Below are 20,724 nucleotides of genomic sequence, written 5' to 3'. Positions count from 1 at the left end.
ATATCTTTTAATACAGTGGAAATGAAGAGATATATTCATTACAAGTTTTCCAGAATAAATTATTTTTTGGCTTTCTCCGAAGGGTTATGATAAAAACTGCCAAAGGCACAACAGGAGTTGGACACGAGTTGAAATACTACGAAATCTTGTAAAATCATGTTGCGAACAATGATTTCATCTAAAACACAACAATATATTTTCCTACTGAAAAAGAGATATAATTTTCACATAAAGAGTGTACTCACAAATATTTGACTCCAGTATAGATACACAATCATACAAATCTTTAATACATTATAGTCTTTCACATAGTGATCATGTTGGTACACCTGATGTTTTTTAGTAATCGATAAGATTTCATTTTTACTTTGTTCGCCCTTTTAACATATGTACAGGCGTACTTTGTTGTCATGGTAACTTCATACCAATTTGAATACAATAACATGATCATAATACTGACATGTTTTGCTTGGCCCTGTTTGTATTCATGTCAAAACAAATTTAAATGAAAAGAAATGAATAGATAAAAACGTTTTGCTTTAAGGTACTTACAGACAAGTAGGCCCACCTAGGGGTCAGTCACATCTCTCCAATTTCACAATTTAATAAATACTTAATCCAGGTCATTCTGAAGTACTCAAAAGAAATTTGGCTTCCCCATTTTTTTAAAAGTGAAAACAGATTAATTTACTATTATATTGACTTCTATTTCAAATATTATATGGTGACCCCTTAGTTTTCCTAGTTTTACCTGAGAATGGGTTGTAATTTCTTTAGACATAGTAACAACAAAAGTTTATAACATTAATTCCTGAGGCATATGCAGCACAATATAACTGAAACAATGTTCAATCTGCTGCTTATAAGTTCTTCTGTCCATAATTTGACTAGCCTGTTTTGTCATTTAGTAATCAAGCCATGCACATTTTCAAATTTAAATCATGCCATTACTTGTGCACTTATGGTACATGTCATTAAATTATTAAAGCCATATTTCTCCTAAAAGTAATACACTGTACAAACATAGCGTGATTATGATCCGATGAAGGAAAAGACTCAAATCACTTTATGTACCATAATTTACACCTGCCATGTTTGTCATTTATGTTGTCATTTCACAGGTATGTCATGCTATCAATATCATACTATATTGAAAAAAGTGCACATAGGTAGTAAAATCATGGCCTGTCTGCCAAACACAGCTTAGGTGACATGAAATATGGTGAACAAAGCAAATCAAGCATTCTCTTTTTGGCAAGATACTCTCATATTTTTCAGCATTGCGAAATTTACCATACATGACTGTGTTAGTGCCCTCACTCAAGCAAGGCCAAAGTAATTCATTTTAGCAAGTTTTGTTTTTAGTAAATATTGCAGCCAACATCCAAGCTAAAATCATACAACTCCCCCTCCCACAAACTAGAATAGCCTCACCCATAAAGGAATGTACTCCACCTATAAGTATTTGTTAATCAATTGGAGGTGTGCCTGAGCGAGTACAAGTGTATTTACACAAAACCTGATATTTTTCATAAATGACAGAAAAAAAAGTTCAACACTGTCATATATTCCATTTTGCAATTAAGTTACTTAACTAAAATAATTGTAATTTGTAATGTTTGACAAAATATGATATGTATGAGAAAAGATGGCTGAAGAAACTATGATAATATGAATTAAATGATTACAAATATATGCAAATGAGTGCATGAAAAATGTGGTATGTTTTACAAAGGGAAAACCAACGGCTGCTCTACATATGTTAACATTCCAATTATAACTATATTATTTATCATTATATGATGGTTTGAACAAAATGCTATGAGTGCAGATGAAGAGATGAACGCAATTTTCCCCAAGCAATTTTTTGCTTTCTGTTTTTTCAGTCCAAGTTTTTGAATCCAGTCCAAGCCAAATCCAAGTTCAGGTACAAAAGTCAATATTAAACCTAACTTCAAAAAGATATGGATCTGAGGTAAATTACTTTTGGGAAACAATAAGGAATATCTGATTATTCTTTCACTACAGGACACAAGTTCTGGTATCTATTCATTGCCTGCAGGGACAACTGTCATGCCACATTTTAAACACATTTTGAACCCGGGTAACAGCGTGGGTCAAAACATATAATGTTATATCAGTCTTTCACAGATAACCATAATTATGCCATAAAATTCTTTCTGACGCTGTAGATATTACCTACTTCAATACTGTCCTTTCAAAATAAAACTATGCAAAGACTTTAATATATACAAATATCACGACCTTGCATACCTTCCTATCCCTAGTACGAATGATGATTTTTGCTCATGTAACTATTTATAGTTTTCTATTTTGATAAAAATATAACACCAACTTGGTGGATTTTTTTTTTACTGTAAATCTTAGAAACAAACGTAATGAGCAAGAAATAGTTACCAGATGTCATGTAAATAGAATGAATCTACTTTTTTTTGTATGCAATCAAAATTCAAGGTTTAAACCTGCACTAGCTGCAATTGGGTGATTTTTTATTCAACAACCAAAGATATAACCTTATAAAAAGACACTGTACCTGTTAATTAGTGGTTGTTTTTTATTGGCAAGGATTAGCGATAGGTTGAAATCTTGTGTAAAAGCTCAGTTATAAATTCAGTGCCATGTTAGTTTTGACTTGCATTGATACCTTTATTTTGTAGTGCTTATTAGATATTCAATATTGGGGCACATTTTGCAATCACAGTGATTTCCACATATTGTATCACGGCATGTCATGTGAGTAAGTACACTCTGTTTGAAAATTCAACATGCTTGATTCGATTGACACTCTTATTTTAGGGTTTGTCCCATTAAATTAAAGTCATAAATGTTGTTTATAACATGTTAAGTGTACAGCTAAAAACACAAGTTTATCAATATATGATTCAATACCCCTTACGATTATTATATTTAGACAATCAAATTTAGAAAATGTTCCAGTTGCAACTAGTGCAGCTTTCAGAAGTTAGCTACATTAAAATAAAGCCAATAGTTTTGAAGCACAACTGTAGAGTTCGAGTAATTATTGACAATGTAATTTTCAAAGGGTTCGGTAGGACCTGAGTCTGTCTTGGCAAGTTGATTCATATGCATCCCTGTTATCTTTGCAAAATATGTTGCTATGGGTGTGTCCATAGTTGCTATGGTATGCACATTAGTGTTTATATTGGAATGCTTGATTAATTATTCTTATCACAGAAAAGAGCACTCTGGTATTTGCATTTTGCTCTGGTCTTAACTGCTAGACATATACATGTGTCAATTTTTTTATTGTTCATCCACATGCTAGAAAATTTGCAAGATACACCTGGTCCACTAATTCACGGTTGGTATGGGCATGGTGTTGTAGCTAGGCATATACATTATTCATTTATTGAATGTTTATCCTCTTACCTAGCCATCCCTGTGGTTATCTTTTCAGTATACATTTACACTATAATTTGACTGTTGCTTAGCTATGAACACGGTCATGTTGCTAGACATATGCACATACACATACATATACATATACATACGCACATGCTGAATCCATAATTAGGTGTCATCATGGAAATGCGACCTCACTCTCATGATGTATGTCGTATTCTATTCAAATGTAGCTAATATTTAGTACACATTATGTGTGTGGTGGGGCATGACTTTTAGACAAGTGGGACACAGCTGTCATCATAGATGAAGAAGGACAACGAAATTCAAAATCAAAATGTTAGTTAGGATAGCAAATAGAATGGCAGCAACAGTCATTTGAGTCTATGTGTAGGCTACCACCATTTGGTTGTTGCTATGGGCATGGCCTTGTTGTTTAGGCATTTATGTGTTCATTTTTTTGAATGATTATCAACGTGCATACCTATTCCTGTTATTATCTAATGCCATTATATAACTGTTGCTCTGGACATGGTCTTGTTTCTAGGCAAAGTTGCATCCATTCTTTAAATATTATTTCACTTGCCTACCCAACAATGTTACCTTAACTTTGCAAAATATACTTCCACATACCCTACTTCCATTCACACCCCCCCCCCCCCCCATATTACCATTTGGCTGTTGCTAACGCCATGGTCATGGTTGCAAAAGAAAGTTGTGTCATGTCTTTAAGATAATCATTCCGCTGACAAATCTAGAAACATCCCAACCATGTTTTATCCCATCCACCTAACTACTACATTTTGTAATTGAGATACAACTTTTGGAAAAAAATTCACATATTTAGATCAAATTTGCATGTCAATGATGAGATCATGTTCTGAACAATTCTTATTCTACATGTACATGTACACTTCCCCGAGAACATCCAAACCAGCTTCCCTGAGGACATTCAACCCAGAAACTGATTTTTACGTATTTTTTACCAAAAATAATGGTAAGATCATTTTGATTTCAACAAATTCCCAACTAGACACTGATAGTAATATCCCCACTAAATCAGTCAAGCTTTAGGCGATATGTCTGACACACACACACACACACAGACAGACAGACTGAGACATTCACCGTGCCTATAACATTACTGAACCTGAAGTTAAGCTGTGCTGAAATTGATTAGGTTTGATTACTATGGGTTAGTAGAGATCTTAAATATTAAATATTTTTGTAATTACAAATGTTTAATCTATGTATAGAGCAATATGGAAGACGGTGCCAGTATTGTTCAGATTTTCTTTTCTATATAACAATTTTATTGCTAATATTTGTGGTTCAGATAACTTTTTCTTCATCATGCAGAAATATTGGACTTTGAGAGAAATCTTGAGTCATATTATGTACCCACGCTAGGCCATAGAGATGTAATCACATACCAAATAGCTTCTAAAAATCTAACATTCATTGGTAATAAAAATTCAAATTTATTAATTTCGTCCATTGGTTAAATGCAGCTTAAATTTACAGAAAGTGAATAAATACAATTCTACTGTGATCTAATGTTCGGAGAATGAGTGCAGTCATTCTATTCCAAATTGTTGCAGGCATGCAAAAAGCATTCTTTCTTTAGATAGGCATGCAATTCAGTGTAATATTTGAGTTCCCCAAAGTCATAGTATGAATTTGATATGAAATATGAATACAAAATTTCACGTTTTAGAAAATAAAGATTCAATATTTCCATAAATATTCCTATTATAAGTTGTATGGGGAGATATGTCGCAACAGTTCAGAGTGTACTATCACATAGTTAGGTTTGTACCAGTGTAATGGTAGAGTAGGCACTAGGTTTTTATATCCATAGATTGTGGAGTCCAGAATCTGTGATTAACCAAACAAATGCACACTTTGTCTACAAATGGAACATCAAATGGCATACTGAAAATTTGTCTTTGCCTAGTACATAATATTTCATAAGGCCTATTTAGATTTGGAGTGAAATTAGGTTGAGAAAAGATACACGTATCTGGCAGAACTGTAGAAAGTTGGTTTTGGAGAAAAGAATGAGCCTATGTACATGGGTTCATTGATAACATCAACACTAATTCAAGAAGATGGGATAGGAAAATTTGACTTTAAACCCCCAAGTTTATCAGTGGAGATGTAAGATTGAGTGGTAATAAGATTATTCACTTGTTCTGGAGTCATTTGGACCAAGTTTTATATAACTCTGCCAGACAACTGCTTTTCATATCAAATAATGACAAATTCTAATCATATTCAGATACTGGCCTTTGAAGATAAACTGTTTGTCTATTACAAAGTTTAAATTGTGTAATCAAAATATTGTGAGTTTTAAAAAATGTTCTCTTTTTTTGTACATTATATCCTGTTCAAATCTTTCCCATTCTTTAATATCAGTTATTTTGAGAGATTAAACCTCTATGGACTGTATGGTATTTTGGGTCATAAAGCTTCAAGTTCTTTCAATGGCTGGTCAAAAAACTTGTTCAAACTTTGTCCACAGAAACATGATGTTCTGCCCAGGAAATAATCATAGACTGGTTGGAAAGTTTTGTAACAAAAGAATATGCTTGTACAGTGATTAGAAATTACATATGGTGGAACCCTTTCAACCAAAAAGGGAAATCTGGGAAGAAAATATGAGACCACATACATGACCATATAGTATAAACATAGAAAAATAATGATACCTTCGTCCATATTGCATTTTCAAAGTTTATGAGAACTACGAGTACAGAGAAAGAAGCAGATGAGTGGAGTTAGAGCTGCTAGGCTATATGAGGGTACAAAATTAGGTATTATCACAGCAAGCCGTGCATGCAACTACCACCAAAAGGAGTGATAACTGCTGAAAACATGTACCATTAGCCAGACAAAAATTCCAGACAAGTACCTTTGTATTAGGCAACCCTTGAGGTGGGTTAGTAGATGTTAAAGCATTAAATGCACCCCTGCTACTTCTCTGAAACTGCCTTGGGGAAGATACAGATACAGGCATAGAATGCCGCGTCTGACCACGCTGAAACTAAAACAAAATAACACAAAACATGTGCATTCTTTTCATTTGCATGAATCTGTGCTCACCTTGTGTGTGATGAAAGACTTCAGAATCTTAAAATAACCTTATGCCAATAAATTGTACCCGAAAAAGCAAAGGGATACAGAGCTTTAAAAGCGCTTAGATTCACCAAAGAATTCTCACATTTCAAGGTGATCTGTGTGTTTGCAGACTGTCAGAAGTGTTCTGTCACCATACACAATATTTACAGAACAGGCTCCACATATCAACATTCTGTGAAAAATTCATCTTTGTTTTAATTTGGAAACAGACTAGCATATGTCATCAGATTTTCTGACTCAGTTGCTTTCCTTTTTTTTCATATTCCTTCATATCAGGATATATAAAACATGTTTGCCTCTCAGCAATGTATTGCAACTTATCAGTTCATTAACACTTATTGTTCTGTAAATATTGGTACAAATAAAAAGGCCAAATAAAAACAGCCGAAAAAACACTTCATCAGCTCAAAATATAGACATCTTCCGCACCATGGTACAATATACATATAGATTGAGTGACGTTATTGATGTAATGTGTAGTTTTAAATTTGAAAAATGAGTATAATTGGTAATGGTCCTAATACCCATAATGAGAAAAGAATAATTAAATTTGCACTAGTATGAAATGTCAATGAAAATGGTTATATGCATAATTCAGGTTAAGCAGGCATGCTAATAATCATATCTGATGTCTTTGCTCGTAGTTTATAAAAGAATTAGCATATGTGCAATTATAGCTGCTCAGGATTGTTAATAGCTTCTCAATGTCAGAGAAAAAAAGATTGGGATTTTATTGGAAAGATTGGATAAAAGTGAACACCAGAAACCAAATGTCGACTGTGTTTGATAGTTTTTAACAAAAATAATAACATTACAATTACTTCTTACATAGAATTATAATATTTTGATATTAAAATTCCTCTTTCTATTCAATATAATTATTATCTAACGAAATAATATTTTTTTTACAAAACTTCTAAGAAAGTAGCAGTTATATCCTATTGCTTATGCAGCAATTCACTTACAGCTGAATTCCTAAAGCATTATCTATGTTACTGTTTTTACAATTATATTTTTTAAAAATGTACCGTGTGAGTGAAATAAAACATGTCAAAATCTAATTTCAGCATTAGGTAAAAATCTCTAAAACATGCAAAGGAGACTAATAGTATCTAAATGTTATATAGACATACATTTAAACACAACTTCAGAATATTTAATAACAAAGAATATTATAATTGTATTAGTCTTCTGAAGATTATCATATTGTAATTTTAAAGGGTAACACCATTCTAGGAAATAAACTTATTTCCATATACTTTGGGTTCTAGAGTCATTTCATGATTTTACATCACATAAATTTCATGTGACTATTTATCTGAAGGTAATAAGGACTTTGGAGTCATGAATAACAAGTATTCACCTAATACATATGAATGTCTGCTGATACCCATTAGGTAACACAGGACCACTGCAAGAACAATGCAGCTGAAAACAAGTTTCAATTAGATGTTTCTTGGCAATTGTGTGAATTTATGAGATGTGAACTCATGAAATGAGTTTCCAGACCCCAAAGTATACTAATATACCTGTATTTCCTAGAGCGGGTTTCTCCTTTAAATAATCAAAATGTCAGTACATGTACTATCTATACATTTATTAGTATTGCTGATTGATCTTTCTTGTAATATGGTTATTGTTAATGTTGTTATTTCTACAGACCCACAAAGAAATAGATACAATAGTCAGGGTCAAGCAAGTCATAGTGTTACATTGCTTGTTACTTTTGGTCACATTATACCACTGTTATTGTAGATTATTAGAGAGAGAGAGGTATCACCAAATCTGCTGGAAAGACCAACGCCTACAGTAACATACTGGACAGGATTTTAAGATCTAACATATACATGATAGTTTCCATGGTAATGTCATTTGTTGCCATGTCAACTCAATCTGTTGCCATGGTTATACTTGTCACAGGAGTCAGTGAGATATAAATGCCTGATGATCATATGTGGAATGAGAAATGGGGGGGAGGGGGGGAGGGGTTGGGTCAAGTCACCTCATTTTACCATTCAGCAACAGGAAGGTTAGGAAGAGGAAATAAACTTCTAGCACGCACCAAGTAATGACCAAAATAAGCATTTTAAAACATGTTTACTGTAGTCTGTCTTTAATGGTTAGTTGTGTTGGACAGATTTTTAGTATCTCCATTATATACAAAATATCAAACGTACCGATTCTCAAGCTTCACACAGAGAATACACTAGAGAGATACGTACCTCAAAATCAAGAATCTTGTAACAAAATCATAAAATGTGTGACATGACAAATAATTTGGTTGATTTTTAGACTCAACAAACTGTAAGAATGCTTTGATAGGAAATTTTTATCAGCCATATTACGCTCCAAACATACTATTATATATATCCATTCCTTTTTTCAGCTTGATCAATTTTCATTGTACATTTAATAGGTTCAATGCATAGCTCTGAATAATGTTGCTTTGAATCATTGCAGTCTTTCTGTATAGGATGATAGTCTTGAATGGAAGAGCTTGGGAGATACACATTTCCTGTACATTTTTCGACAGGTTTTTTAAATTGTTTCTCATGAAATACATATTATCAATATTAAGTTTGCTGAAACATTGTCTATATGGTTTAAATATGATGGGAGTACAAAATAATAAAAGAAAAAGAAAAAAGATGTACTTACACTAAATTCACTAGAATCACTGCTAGTATTCAATAATCCTTTATCAAATTTGGAAAAAATGCCGTCAAAGTCAGACATCAAATTCCAGTTTCCTTGCTGGCCAATATCCTCTCCATTACTACTACTGGACTGCTCACTTTGGTTATTACTACCACCAGCATCATCACCAGGTACAAACATTGGGTTGTATCTCTTGACTCTGAAAGAATTGGCATTAGTGGCTTTAATAGTGAATAAATAAAGGTATTGTTGATATGAAGGTGATATTATCATTTCCACATGATGTATACAGGGGAATATACAATGTACACAAACAAGTAATGTGCATGTAACAAACATCTCTGACAGAATATATAACAGCAGCATAAACATAACAGTCTATACTTGCTAGTTGGTCACATAAACATCGTAAAAAGAAAAGAAAAGAATACATGTCAGAATGAATATTTTCTGGGAAAGCATAATTATGTTGTACCATTATTATTCTTTTTTTTTCTAAGAAGACACAATACCTGGGTATGTACATTGTAGCAAGCAAATAACATCTCCAAAAAGAAGGTATACTTTGTGTATTATGAATATTTCTGTAAAACTGTTTAGCTGGCATTTATGAAGGAACACACACCCTGCTATCACTATATCATAAAACATTTCTTTCAAATAATATAGATAAAATTTAAAAAAATTAGGAACTGTACACAAGACACACAGATAGCATGGAAACACAGTGTGGAAAGTGTTTCATTTTGTTAAATGATTTTATTTTATAATGACTTGAAGACTTACGGCTCCTTAGTCCCAGAACTTCGAGGGGAGGGTCTGTTGACTCCAGTAACTGCTGCCGTCCTATCTCTTGTAAATGCTGCATTGTATACTTCAAAAGGAGGTGGTCGAGGTGGTGGTGGTCTCTGCATGCAAATAACATTGAATTTTGAAGTAGTCATTCATTTACTTAATATTTAAAGTGTTCGATATCTTACTTGACAAAACTAGGTGTGCTTTTTACACTGCTTGTACCACGATTTCCTCCATCCTGTCCAGGTGACTAAGGAAGTAACTCCATGAAATCTGCTTTTATGGAACCAAATATTTCACCATAATGAAATCAAGTCAAACTGTAAAGAAGGTGTACTATGACATGTGATACAAAATGAAACATTTCATGGTTCTTTGCTAGGCGAACCATTATGTAGTGAAAAGTTTTGAAATGTGCAAATGTTTACAATACATCATGGGTCAAAAAAAATTTACAGTACAAATACCCCACAATCTTCTGTTCTTGTGATATACATACAGAGGAAAACATTGTTTTTGTTATGGATGCAATTTAGGTATGACTGCCTAAGATCCATAGACTATTCACTTGTTTCTCTCTAGTTATTGTTCAACATTAGGCAAAAATTAAATGATGCGTTTCCGATAACATAGCTTCAGAATATAGGGTTGGTAGGATGTGATTTGATTTTATTTCATTTTATCTTTTCAAGTATTTTTTCTTTTTGAAAAATATTGCTTCGACCCAAATTCAAACGAAATGTCGGTCAGAATATCTTTCTGTGATAGTTTAATGAAATATGTACAGACATGACTGGGGAAAGAAAACTGACATGCGTGAAGGTCAAGAAGACACATACTTTATCTTTTAAATGTTTTTAAAACAATGTTTAGGGTCGGCAGTTTAAACTAAATGTAGGGTTGGTTGGTTATTGGAAACACACAATTTATTTTTATTTTGCCTAACTTGTATGAAACAATCTAACAGTATATTATCATGAGACTTCAAAAGTATTGTTACTGGTGTCAAAAACAATGGCAAAACACAGCTCAGCTGTTATATTTTTTGGCATGTTCAAAGCAACCAAGTTGCATGCTGCTTGTGAGTGACAAGGACTAATCAAATTTGCAAAAACGCATTGTGTAACACATAATCAAACCTAAACAATAATCAGTGAAGTTAGTGACAATTGTACACATGTTCTTCTCTTATTCAAGATTTCTTTAGATTTTAGTATCCTGGTTTATACAAAGAATACACGACTTTGCATAGGATATTACGAACATTGAAAAAATTACTTTTCATAATTACAGAACAATTTATCCATTTTTTTTACAGTTCTTTTTGTACAATTCTTAATATAATTTAATGTTTCTATAATCAAACCCTGCTGATACATAGCAACACTGATTTGATTGCTTTGTAAAATTTGTTAATATTTAACCAAGTATCATAAATGTTATTAATCTCGTCAAGAGGATAATGGATATGTCAATAATATAAAACAAATATCTAACATTATGCTATGTTGGACAGCTGTGATATGAAATATATAACAGATATACAGAGTTGACTCAAGGTATATGCTCACATTTTTATTCTAAACTGGACAATGTATCGGTATACTATGCTTTACTACTATATGTACATGTATATGAACACAGAGATGTCGAGTGGAACTCTAAATATGAAATCTTAGGTTTTTGTACAGTAACTTCTTACAAACTTTTCTATGAAATTCTTTTAAATTATATATTCCTAATACAATCCACCATTACAGTGCATATGACTTTAATACAACCCCACCATTAACTACCAATTTAAAATTATACTACCTTTTATTTATTTTAGAGAGAGTGACTAGAAATATACTTTGAAGCACTAATATCTACAGGGATAAGTATCAACATGGTGTACTTGTACCTGAGGAGGCGTTGTTCTAACCCTGGTTGGTGATGTGGGTGCACTCTTTTGTGTCACACCTTCTGGAATATCAAGATACTGCAAGGAAGGCATGCGGGTAGATGATGTTGGAATGTCCTCCACCTCCTACAGAAAACCATTGCATTCTCATTTCAGTGCAAGCTGATGAATGAGCTTTACAGTAAAGATAAAATTTTGAATTCTAGCTTTTTTGGTACAAAGATGATGATCCAGTCAGTACTTGTAGGTTGAGCATGTACATAATATGTACAATAAGTGATGTCCTGTCACACTTAAGCATGTTGCAAATTGACTTCAGTTGGCAGTGTGCAGGTCAGTACTTGACTAGAATCTGGATCAAAATCTGATCTTTACTGTATAATATGTTGCAATACAAAAAGTGCAGTTAAATCAGCTGTGCAATTTCCCATCCATGTGCCATACAATCTATATTTTTTTTTGCTCTCTGCTTCATTCCTTTATTATTATTAACATGAAATAGAAATAGAATTCTAGCAAACTTTAAGGACTTGCAATTACTTTTTACATGTACATGTACAATAAAATCATGCAAGTTATACCGAAATATCAAAAGTCACTACAAGTACTCATATCAGGAACAATATGCAACTATTCGTAGTACATTCTACTTTGGTCACTTGCTTTAAAATTCATCTTCAAACTAATTCTTAAACATTACAGAAACATACGGGCAGACTGAAACTACTATTAAATAACACATTGTCATACAGCCTTCAGTGATTGGCATATATCGTATCACATGGTATGGACTATTGACCCATACTGACCTTGATTTGCATATAGGGGTACTAGTCACGTTCTATTTTCCTGGGGCAATATGCATGTGGCATGGACATCTCACTGGGGAATTTGCTTTAACTATGATAAGAATATGTGCCTGAGTACATGATGCATTATAAAAACCCTTATTGCCTGACCTTCTTTGGGCACTAGTGGACATCATAACCCCTTGAGCTGTTACATGTAGTAACTGCTCCTCTCGGTTGAAATAGTTACTACATAACATGCCTCAGGGTAATAGATGTCTACTACATGTAGTGCCGTCATAGCAAGGAAATAAGTGTATAATATTCATGACCTCAGTACTTCAGGGAAACAAATCCTGGAATTCAAATCTTATTTGGCAAGTCAAAGCAAAACACTGGTCAGATTTACAGGTCATAGATGACAAGTTTACATGATTGTGTAATTTTCATTTGTACACTTGTCAAACCTTTACCTTGGCCTTAGGATGACTGAATCTGTTTGACATTGCTTTCATCTTCTCTTTTGTCTGAAACAAATAATACAGTCTATGAATACAGGACATTTATGAATTTGTTGCATGAAATATCAGTATGCATTCTTATAAAATTTGAAATCTGATGAAAAATTTGAAATAAAGTACAAGGCATGTAATGTGAAGCAAGTGAATGAAGCAAGTGAATATAATATATACATTTAATGTGTGTGTGTGTATATCTGTGTGTTTGTAATGTATGCTTGCATGCATGCATATGTGTGTGTGTGTGTGTGTGTGTGCGCGCGTGCATATATGAGTGTATAGTAATTGCTACATGTTCATTTCCATATGACAGAGTATTCTGCTACCAATCCCATCTCACATTTTAACAAATTCATCTCTGATTGAAAAGATTTTTGCTGGAGTACATGTAGATAACTGTAGGTAAAGAGAACTACGAACATTTGTTTCTGTAAATGTGGTGGGTTTAATTACACAATGTTAACAACAATAATGTACAAAATGTAACCATTATGTTAATTCATGTACTAAGTAAAGATATAAATTATTATCATGGAAACTTTACAAGATACAATAATTATTATCTTCTGGAACAGGTGCCTTATAAAAATAGTAAAATACATACATGTGTATGTATAGCCATTTTGTATATCATGTTTATTATTGGCAGTTGACAGTTACAAATTCTTAGTACACAAAGTGACAATCCAAAACTAAATGACCAACACAAAATATACTGAAATTTTCAAAATAGGTATGCTTTGGGCAAATGAATACATGCAAAAAGACACACATAACCCCCCCCCCCCCCACACACACACACACACACACATACATACATACATACATACATACATACATACATACATACACACACACGCATACATCACAGACACAATATAAATAACATGTACATAGAAGTGCAGATTTGTTAACATTGATATATATAGTGGTCTTTTTGTCTTTTTTTTATCTTAGTTGAATTTTGTCACTATGGGCAAATAAAACTGTCTGTGAAATTCTGGAAATCCATGTTTATTATAATAAAACATGTTGTGTTGAAAGTAGTAATGCAAGTTACCTCTTTGTACATTTTCCGCATGGCAGGATTGGCCTGCATGGTGAAAGGAGATAATAGAAGGCACACACAAAGATGAAAATAAGCAGCGGTGCTAAACACAAACAAGATATGCAGTATGACATGCAATAGCTAGTACTAACAGTGTACATAAAAGACAACTTGATTTGATAATAATTCTAGAGAAGAAAACAAATTTCAAATAAGTTGTTAACCCGTTTGTTTCTATTTTGAAATCAGCAAGCAAAATGTAAAGTTTGTACTTCAGCTGAATATTCATAACATGAAGACCAACTCTGAACACTTAATTTCACAGTCACATTTTCAATCGATTGGGTACATTTGATAAAATTCAGCCTTTAGCTTAATGCCCTTTCTAATTAATTTTATATTTCTTAATTAAAACATTTATATTTCTATCAACTATTGCAGTCAATACAGTTTTTCATAGACTTTCTATATAATAAGAAAAATAGAGCAAACTCTATTCATAGAAAATGTATGTATTATAAATTTGGGTACGTTTCATCCAGTAATAGCCAGCATGTAAACAAATTTGACATGAACATGTAATTTTCTCCAAGTACAATGCAGAATTTGTGGAAACAGAAAATATTGAATGATGTTAGAATTCTTTTACTGGAATGCAAGTTTACAGGGGTTAGAAGTATGGGTGGAAAATAACAATGTTAGACTCTTGTGTTAGTGGGTATGTAAGTCTTTCCTTGGTATGATTTACATTATAAGATATAGCCATGCTAGTCTGTAAGGTACGCCATGATGGAGCGCCCTCACACATCGGTCAATCCCTAGTACAGCAGGCCAGTGAGGGCGGAGTGACACAATGTATCTTACAGACTATAGCTATGCTAACAGTTTAGATTTCAGAGATTGTTTTAATTGGTTATTATCAACTCAAAATTAACTCTGAAATCTCTCCTTCAAGTTGTTATTAAATACACTTGCACCATCGTTTCATAACTGTGTTAAATTTACTTAGAAAAGACTTTGTCTGCTTTGTTCATAAAGATTACAAACATTTACGATGCAAATACTTAGTTGTTGTTTTTTTCTGTAGAAAAAAAGATGTATAATGTTCAATAAGTTCTTAATTCATATTTATAATCTTATCTGTTCTGAGCTGTTTATGAATAACAGGCAAATATTTCATTGCTTCTTTTCTTCAGAATCAAACGATGCAAACAATTGAAAGTTAACAAACACTTTTCTGATGTATATTCTACTTGAATGTCAAAGAAGAATTCACATGAAGACAATGCAGATACAAAGCTATTTATGGAAGATGCTGGTTAATTACTGCAATCACACATAACGACGTAAGGAAAGCATGTTGCAGGGACTAAAAGCATTGTAAGTGCATGCGTGACACAATTGTGTTTTCCATATATAGTAGCAGCTAGCATACTGTTACTTAATTAAAGGGGAATGATATTATTAACAGTAGGAAATAGAGAGATCTTCATTTTGAGTCTACAGAGTGATTTCATTACTTTTTTCATTTATATTACAAATAATTACAGATATATGTGATTTCAAATGTTTATTATATAGACAGAATTGCTTATCTTTAGATTGCATATTACACACACTAATCAAATTCACTCTGTATAACTCACTCAATATGAAATATATCTTTATATCCTAGAATTGTGTTCAGTTTATGGCATCATGCAAGGGAAGTACACCACATCATTGAACACCATAATATTGAAAATAAGTATTTGATAAGTTGATGAGAAATATCAAATATGACATACCTTATTGATCAAATTCTTACCATCCTTCATCCAATGGGTGTATTTATTTTTCAGTTTATCTGAAATTATATCAATATAGAAATAATTCATTTCATTTGTTATTCTGGTATCAATGATTCTGATGTATCTTGTGAAACCAGACATAAACTGAATTCTTCATGTAAGGACCAAAAACAAATTAAAGTTATTTGTATCTTCAGTCTGCACATATTGTCAGTTTAAGGAAATTGCCGACCCATTGAAGAAGCATGAAGGAATGTACACAGCACCCTCTCTTGACAGAATTTGTAAATAACTATATTTCTCATAAAACAATCATAATAAATGTTGAATGATATGCTTGTCATCAATATCACGTTTCTTTGGTCCCCTTCCTATAGTAGGTAATAAAATATGTTTCCAATTACCTTATCAGTGGCATAAGCTGAGTTCAGAGATTTTTTTATAATCGAGTAAAAATATTAAGTAAATAAAACCTTGATTAAAGTATTCATTGACAAGTATATAATTTAATGTCAATGTATGCTTGATATTGACATTACAATTGTCTTCTGTAATTGTTACAACAGCTGACCGCATAATAGAGATTTCCTCAAGATGTTTTTCTATGAATTATAAAAATATTAAATTAAATTATCAGATCATTATTTTCTTAATACCAGGCTTGAGTTTAGTCAATTGCAAATAATGGGTAAGTATGTTTCAGTGAGTAGAATGCTACGAGTACTTTAAGTTTTAATTATTCAGTAAAAAGGTATGCCACAAGATACATAACTACAGCTTGTGTCCCTTTAAAATGATTTAAATATGTCTACATACCTTTATCTTGCTCAGCAAGATCACATTCCTCTTCAAAAACATCACTAAACCCTTTACCTGAGTTTAACATATCTAGACGACCATCAATAAACTAGAAATCAAAAACAGAAGTAAACCAGAATTGGTCACAGACATTGATACATACTTAAAAGTTTGTGGAAAATATAACTTACTGTATCATGTATGTTCACACGACTTTGTGTACATGGAACACTCACAGGCTGATTTGCACACAAGTATACAGTGTTTTCTATATTAGCCTTACAGTGCAAATACCAATAGCATAAAATGAACCCATACAAGTCATCACTTGTACAGTACATATTTCATAATATTTATATCTTACCTGCTGGAAATGTTGGAATGTCATCATTTTTTCAAGTATTCGTCTCATTGAACTTGACTTAGCCTGTACGTATGTTTCGTCATCAAAAGTTATCTTTTCACCCTGTTTATAAAATAGTAATTATTGAGAATGAATCGCACAGTACAAAAGTAGATCACACACATGAATTATTTCAAATACAAAAACTACACTGCGCATAACACAATTTTTTCCAAATACAAGTGTCTCCATATACTCTCCAGACAGCTATATACTGTACTGTTCTACAGTATGTTTACTTAAATTGTTGGTCAATTATTTTTTTTAAAATTTGAACTGAACAAACACTAAATTTGACAACTAACATATTTAAACTAATGGAGTGTTATAGTACTGTACGCATCTATCTATCACCACACTAATGGGTAGGATACAAAAAAGCTCTAGCTGTCACTGGAGATATAATTTTCTTTGTATTTTTTTTTTTTTCATACTTTTGACTAATTTTACATTGTTGTATTTGCTGGTGTGTATAATCACCCAGTGAATCAGACCAAATCTTACAGTTTCCCAAAAAGTGACACTTTGTGGACAAGCAAGTCAATAGTCTTGATGTGTAACTTTACATATGGACGTCAAGCCAGTGCAAAAAGAATAGATAGGTAAGTTAGCTAATCACTAGAATTAACTGTTTCCAATAAAGCTTTGATGTATTTTCAAAACTCAATGAAAGTTAGCAAAACTTACACCTAATAAAACCCCTCCCTCATCCCATGCCCTGTAAACCAAGTTGACATGCCAACCCCCCATCCCATGGCAGTAGATGTGAGTGTAATAAAATATCACTTACAAGGCGAAGTTTTAATGCATTCCTATATCCACCAAGTAGTGGCACAAGAGCTTTAAGAAATATCCTAGCAACTCCGTCATTCAAAAGTCTTTCGGTTTTCTTCATCCTACTTTTCATTTTCTCATTCTGTATCAGAGAAATAAGATTACACAGAAGATTACATCAAGAACATATATGGGCACTGTATGTCTTCTCTTTAATACTGCCGATTAGTATTCCGTGATATTTTTCTTTGTTCAACCATGGAAAATATGAGTGACCTAAGGGGCCTTGTTAATAGGACTTGCTAGATGAGTAGTGACAAGGCCTTTAAGGTCATGAGTATTTAGCAGAGATGTTGGTGGTACATGTAATTTCAAATTCAAAACATATTTCTGTACTTCAAATTTATAGGTTTTAAATCTTTGCTCAGTTCAGAGAGTTTTTTTGAGATAGTAACACAACTTCTGGAGATAGTAACACCAAGACAAGTCTCTGGGCTAGAATTGACCATACATAGCACAATTATATTATCAGAAATGGTGGTAAATTTCGGTAAGAAATGGATCACATTTACTTACAATTTCTGATGGTAATGATTCAAAATCATCAAATGGTGTCTCTACAGTGTTGTTATCTGCATCTAAAATCACAATTTCCATCATTTGGTCTGAAACTTTCTTCCGAACTTGCTGTGAACAAAAGCAGCCAGAAAACAACCAATGAAACAATTTGTAGAATTTTTATGACTTCAAGAATTCAACTTGGAAATGTTACTCAAAATTTCAAAACCCATTCATGCTGACATGAAGACTACCATCTTGTGGCCATATTTATATTTCAAATGTATCAACATTTGAGAGATGCAAGATTTTGAGAATGGTAAAAACAGATAATCAATTACAAAATGTGATGCTAAAGTTGATTTGTGGCGATATCACATGGTTTCACTATTACTGTTTCTCGTGAGGGAAATTTGGAAGTGCAGTCTTACCAAACATATATATCTAGTTTCTTATACTATACTGCACATCATTTTAAATCAAAATGGAACTACACCACAGACAGTCTCTTGAATTAAATGGGGTCAAAGGTTAAAGAAATGGGGTCAAAGGTCACTTAAATAAAGTTATATTTCTGGATACTGCAAGAAAGCTATATCCTTCAGAGGGTATAATTTCATCAGTGTATTTGTACACATACATGATACATGTATACACAGGTGTCAAAAACTTCACCAACATAGTAAATTTCACTGCAGTAGAACCGAACACTCTTACACATGTGAAAATACATACAATAACTGAGAAACAGCTCTACAATCATCGGCAATACTTACATCCATGAGTGATGCATGCACACCAATGAGAAAGGGCATCGGCGCACAGCAATAATCTAATAACTTAGGGGGTATGACTGGAATAAAGATTTGTTGCCAATAGAGAGGATATAACAGTGTTGCTGCTCCGTGGATTATTGCTGTCAGCTGTTGAAAGCAACAACAAACAGGATGTCAATCAGGATAAATTTGTAGACACATTATTGAAACATAAGTGGACAATTTCCCCACATGCTACATCATAAATATACATTTATTTGAGCATAATGAATTTCAAGGCAATAGATTTTATATATCATATCTGTTTATCATACTGCAGTGACGCAATCAAGGTTTCAGCGAATACTAACATAGACACACACTAAAATTACAGGTATTGCTGTTCGATGTGGTAGATTACACAGCCATGTGTATTGAATTGACAGGAAGTACAATCACATTGTCAAGAAATGTTGAGAAAGAATTATTTTCAATATACACTATGGTACTGAACAATTCTGTCCTACACCGGCAAGAATCTACTGTTGAATAGCGCCCTCAGTGGCCAAACTATAAAATCTTTTTTTTTCTTTCCAACGTATGCTGACTATGAAGTGATATTGAACGCAGATTTCTAAATGATTATAACAGAGATATTTGTGTGACTGTATGTTTATGACACATCGTACTCACCAAGCTCAACTTCTTAGAAGTCACAAGCACTCTTCTTTCATAAAGAAGACTGAAAAGAATAAAATAAGATAATCAAACCAGATTAAGATTTCATTTTGGTTTATCTACTAAACATTTCATTTTTTCTTTTTTTTAAATTTTTTTTAAAGTCATAATAATGTAAACTCATGTCATCTTCTACGAGTGGGTTGAAATTCACCACCAGAAGGCCATTTTTGACGAGTCACTATGTAAAGTTTTTTTGAGAATGAGAAGATTTGTCAACATTCTTTGGTTGATCATTTCTTTTCGTTATATTTTCAAAAAGTTTTCAGAAGGAGATCATATTTTTCACTGGATTTCCATCAGTGGTTTGGAATTCCAGAACTTTCTGGGTCTTTTAAGGAATGGTTTGAAATTCTGGGAATTTTCAGAAGTAGCTCGAAATTCCTATATAAAGGACTTCAGACAGGAGTTTATGGACCAGGTTATGGGGTACATTGTTGGCACATTCATTTAGTCAACAATTTACCATTAATAATATATTATCGCGGTGTAAATTTGAAATAACTTGACCATGTCTTACCTGGCAAATATTAGCATCATATTGTGTGTATCTACAGCATTGTAATACTCTGTAACATTCCTCTGTTGGAAATAAAAAAGACAAAAATATGGAGAAATATTATATTATGTTGTGTGTATCTACAACATTGTAATATTCTATGAACTGTTTTTA

At 32.7% G+C, this 20,724-nt stretch overlaps 1 protein-coding gene across 7 annotated transcripts in view; it reads right to left on the bottom strand.

Annotated features, from left to right (window-relative positions):
* LOC144440974 (DENN domain-containing protein 1B-like) overlaps positions 1 to 20,724 on the bottom strand; it is a 56,264-nt gene that overhangs the window by 4,033 nt on the left and 31,507 nt on the right. For 3 of the 7 annotated variants that reach the window (XM_078130461.1, XM_078130464.1, XM_078130462.1), the window contains 14 exons: positions 20,572 to 20,633; positions 20,007 to 20,055; positions 19,335 to 19,481; positions 18,577 to 18,687; positions 18,017 to 18,142; positions 17,188 to 17,289; positions 16,842 to 16,932; positions 16,023 to 16,081; positions 14,248 to 14,280; positions 13,143 to 13,196; positions 11,882 to 12,007; positions 9,970 to 10,091; positions 9,184 to 9,382; positions 6,299 to 6,430 (listed from right to left, as the gene is read on the bottom strand). In XM_078130461.1, the coding sequence (XP_077986587.1) occupies positions 6,299 to 6,430; positions 9,184 to 9,382; positions 9,970 to 10,091; positions 11,882 to 12,007; positions 13,143 to 13,196; positions 14,248 to 14,280; positions 16,023 to 16,081; positions 16,842 to 16,932; positions 17,188 to 17,289; positions 18,017 to 18,142; positions 18,577 to 18,687; positions 19,335 to 19,481; positions 20,007 to 20,055; positions 20,572 to 20,633 (1,413 nt within the window). The remainder of the gene's footprint in view (positions 1 to 6,298; positions 6,431 to 9,183; positions 9,383 to 9,969; positions 10,092 to 11,881; positions 12,008 to 13,142; positions 13,197 to 14,247; positions 14,281 to 16,022; positions 16,082 to 16,841; positions 16,933 to 17,187; positions 17,290 to 18,016; positions 18,143 to 18,576; positions 18,688 to 19,334; positions 19,482 to 20,006; positions 20,056 to 20,571; positions 20,634 to 20,724) is intronic. The other 4 variants (XM_078130467.1, XM_078130465.1, XM_078130463.1 and 1 more) reach the window with 4 other exon arrangements.

This window comes from Glandiceps talaboti, chromosome 10 (genome assembly GCF_964340395.1).
Source record: "Glandiceps talaboti chromosome 10, keGlaTala1.1, whole genome shotgun sequence".
Classification (NCBI taxonomy): domain Eukaryota; kingdom Metazoa; phylum Hemichordata; class Enteropneusta; family Spengelidae; genus Glandiceps; species Glandiceps talaboti.
Note: the sequence above shows the minus strand (reverse complement) of the source record. Positions and strands in the feature narration are given on the sequence as shown.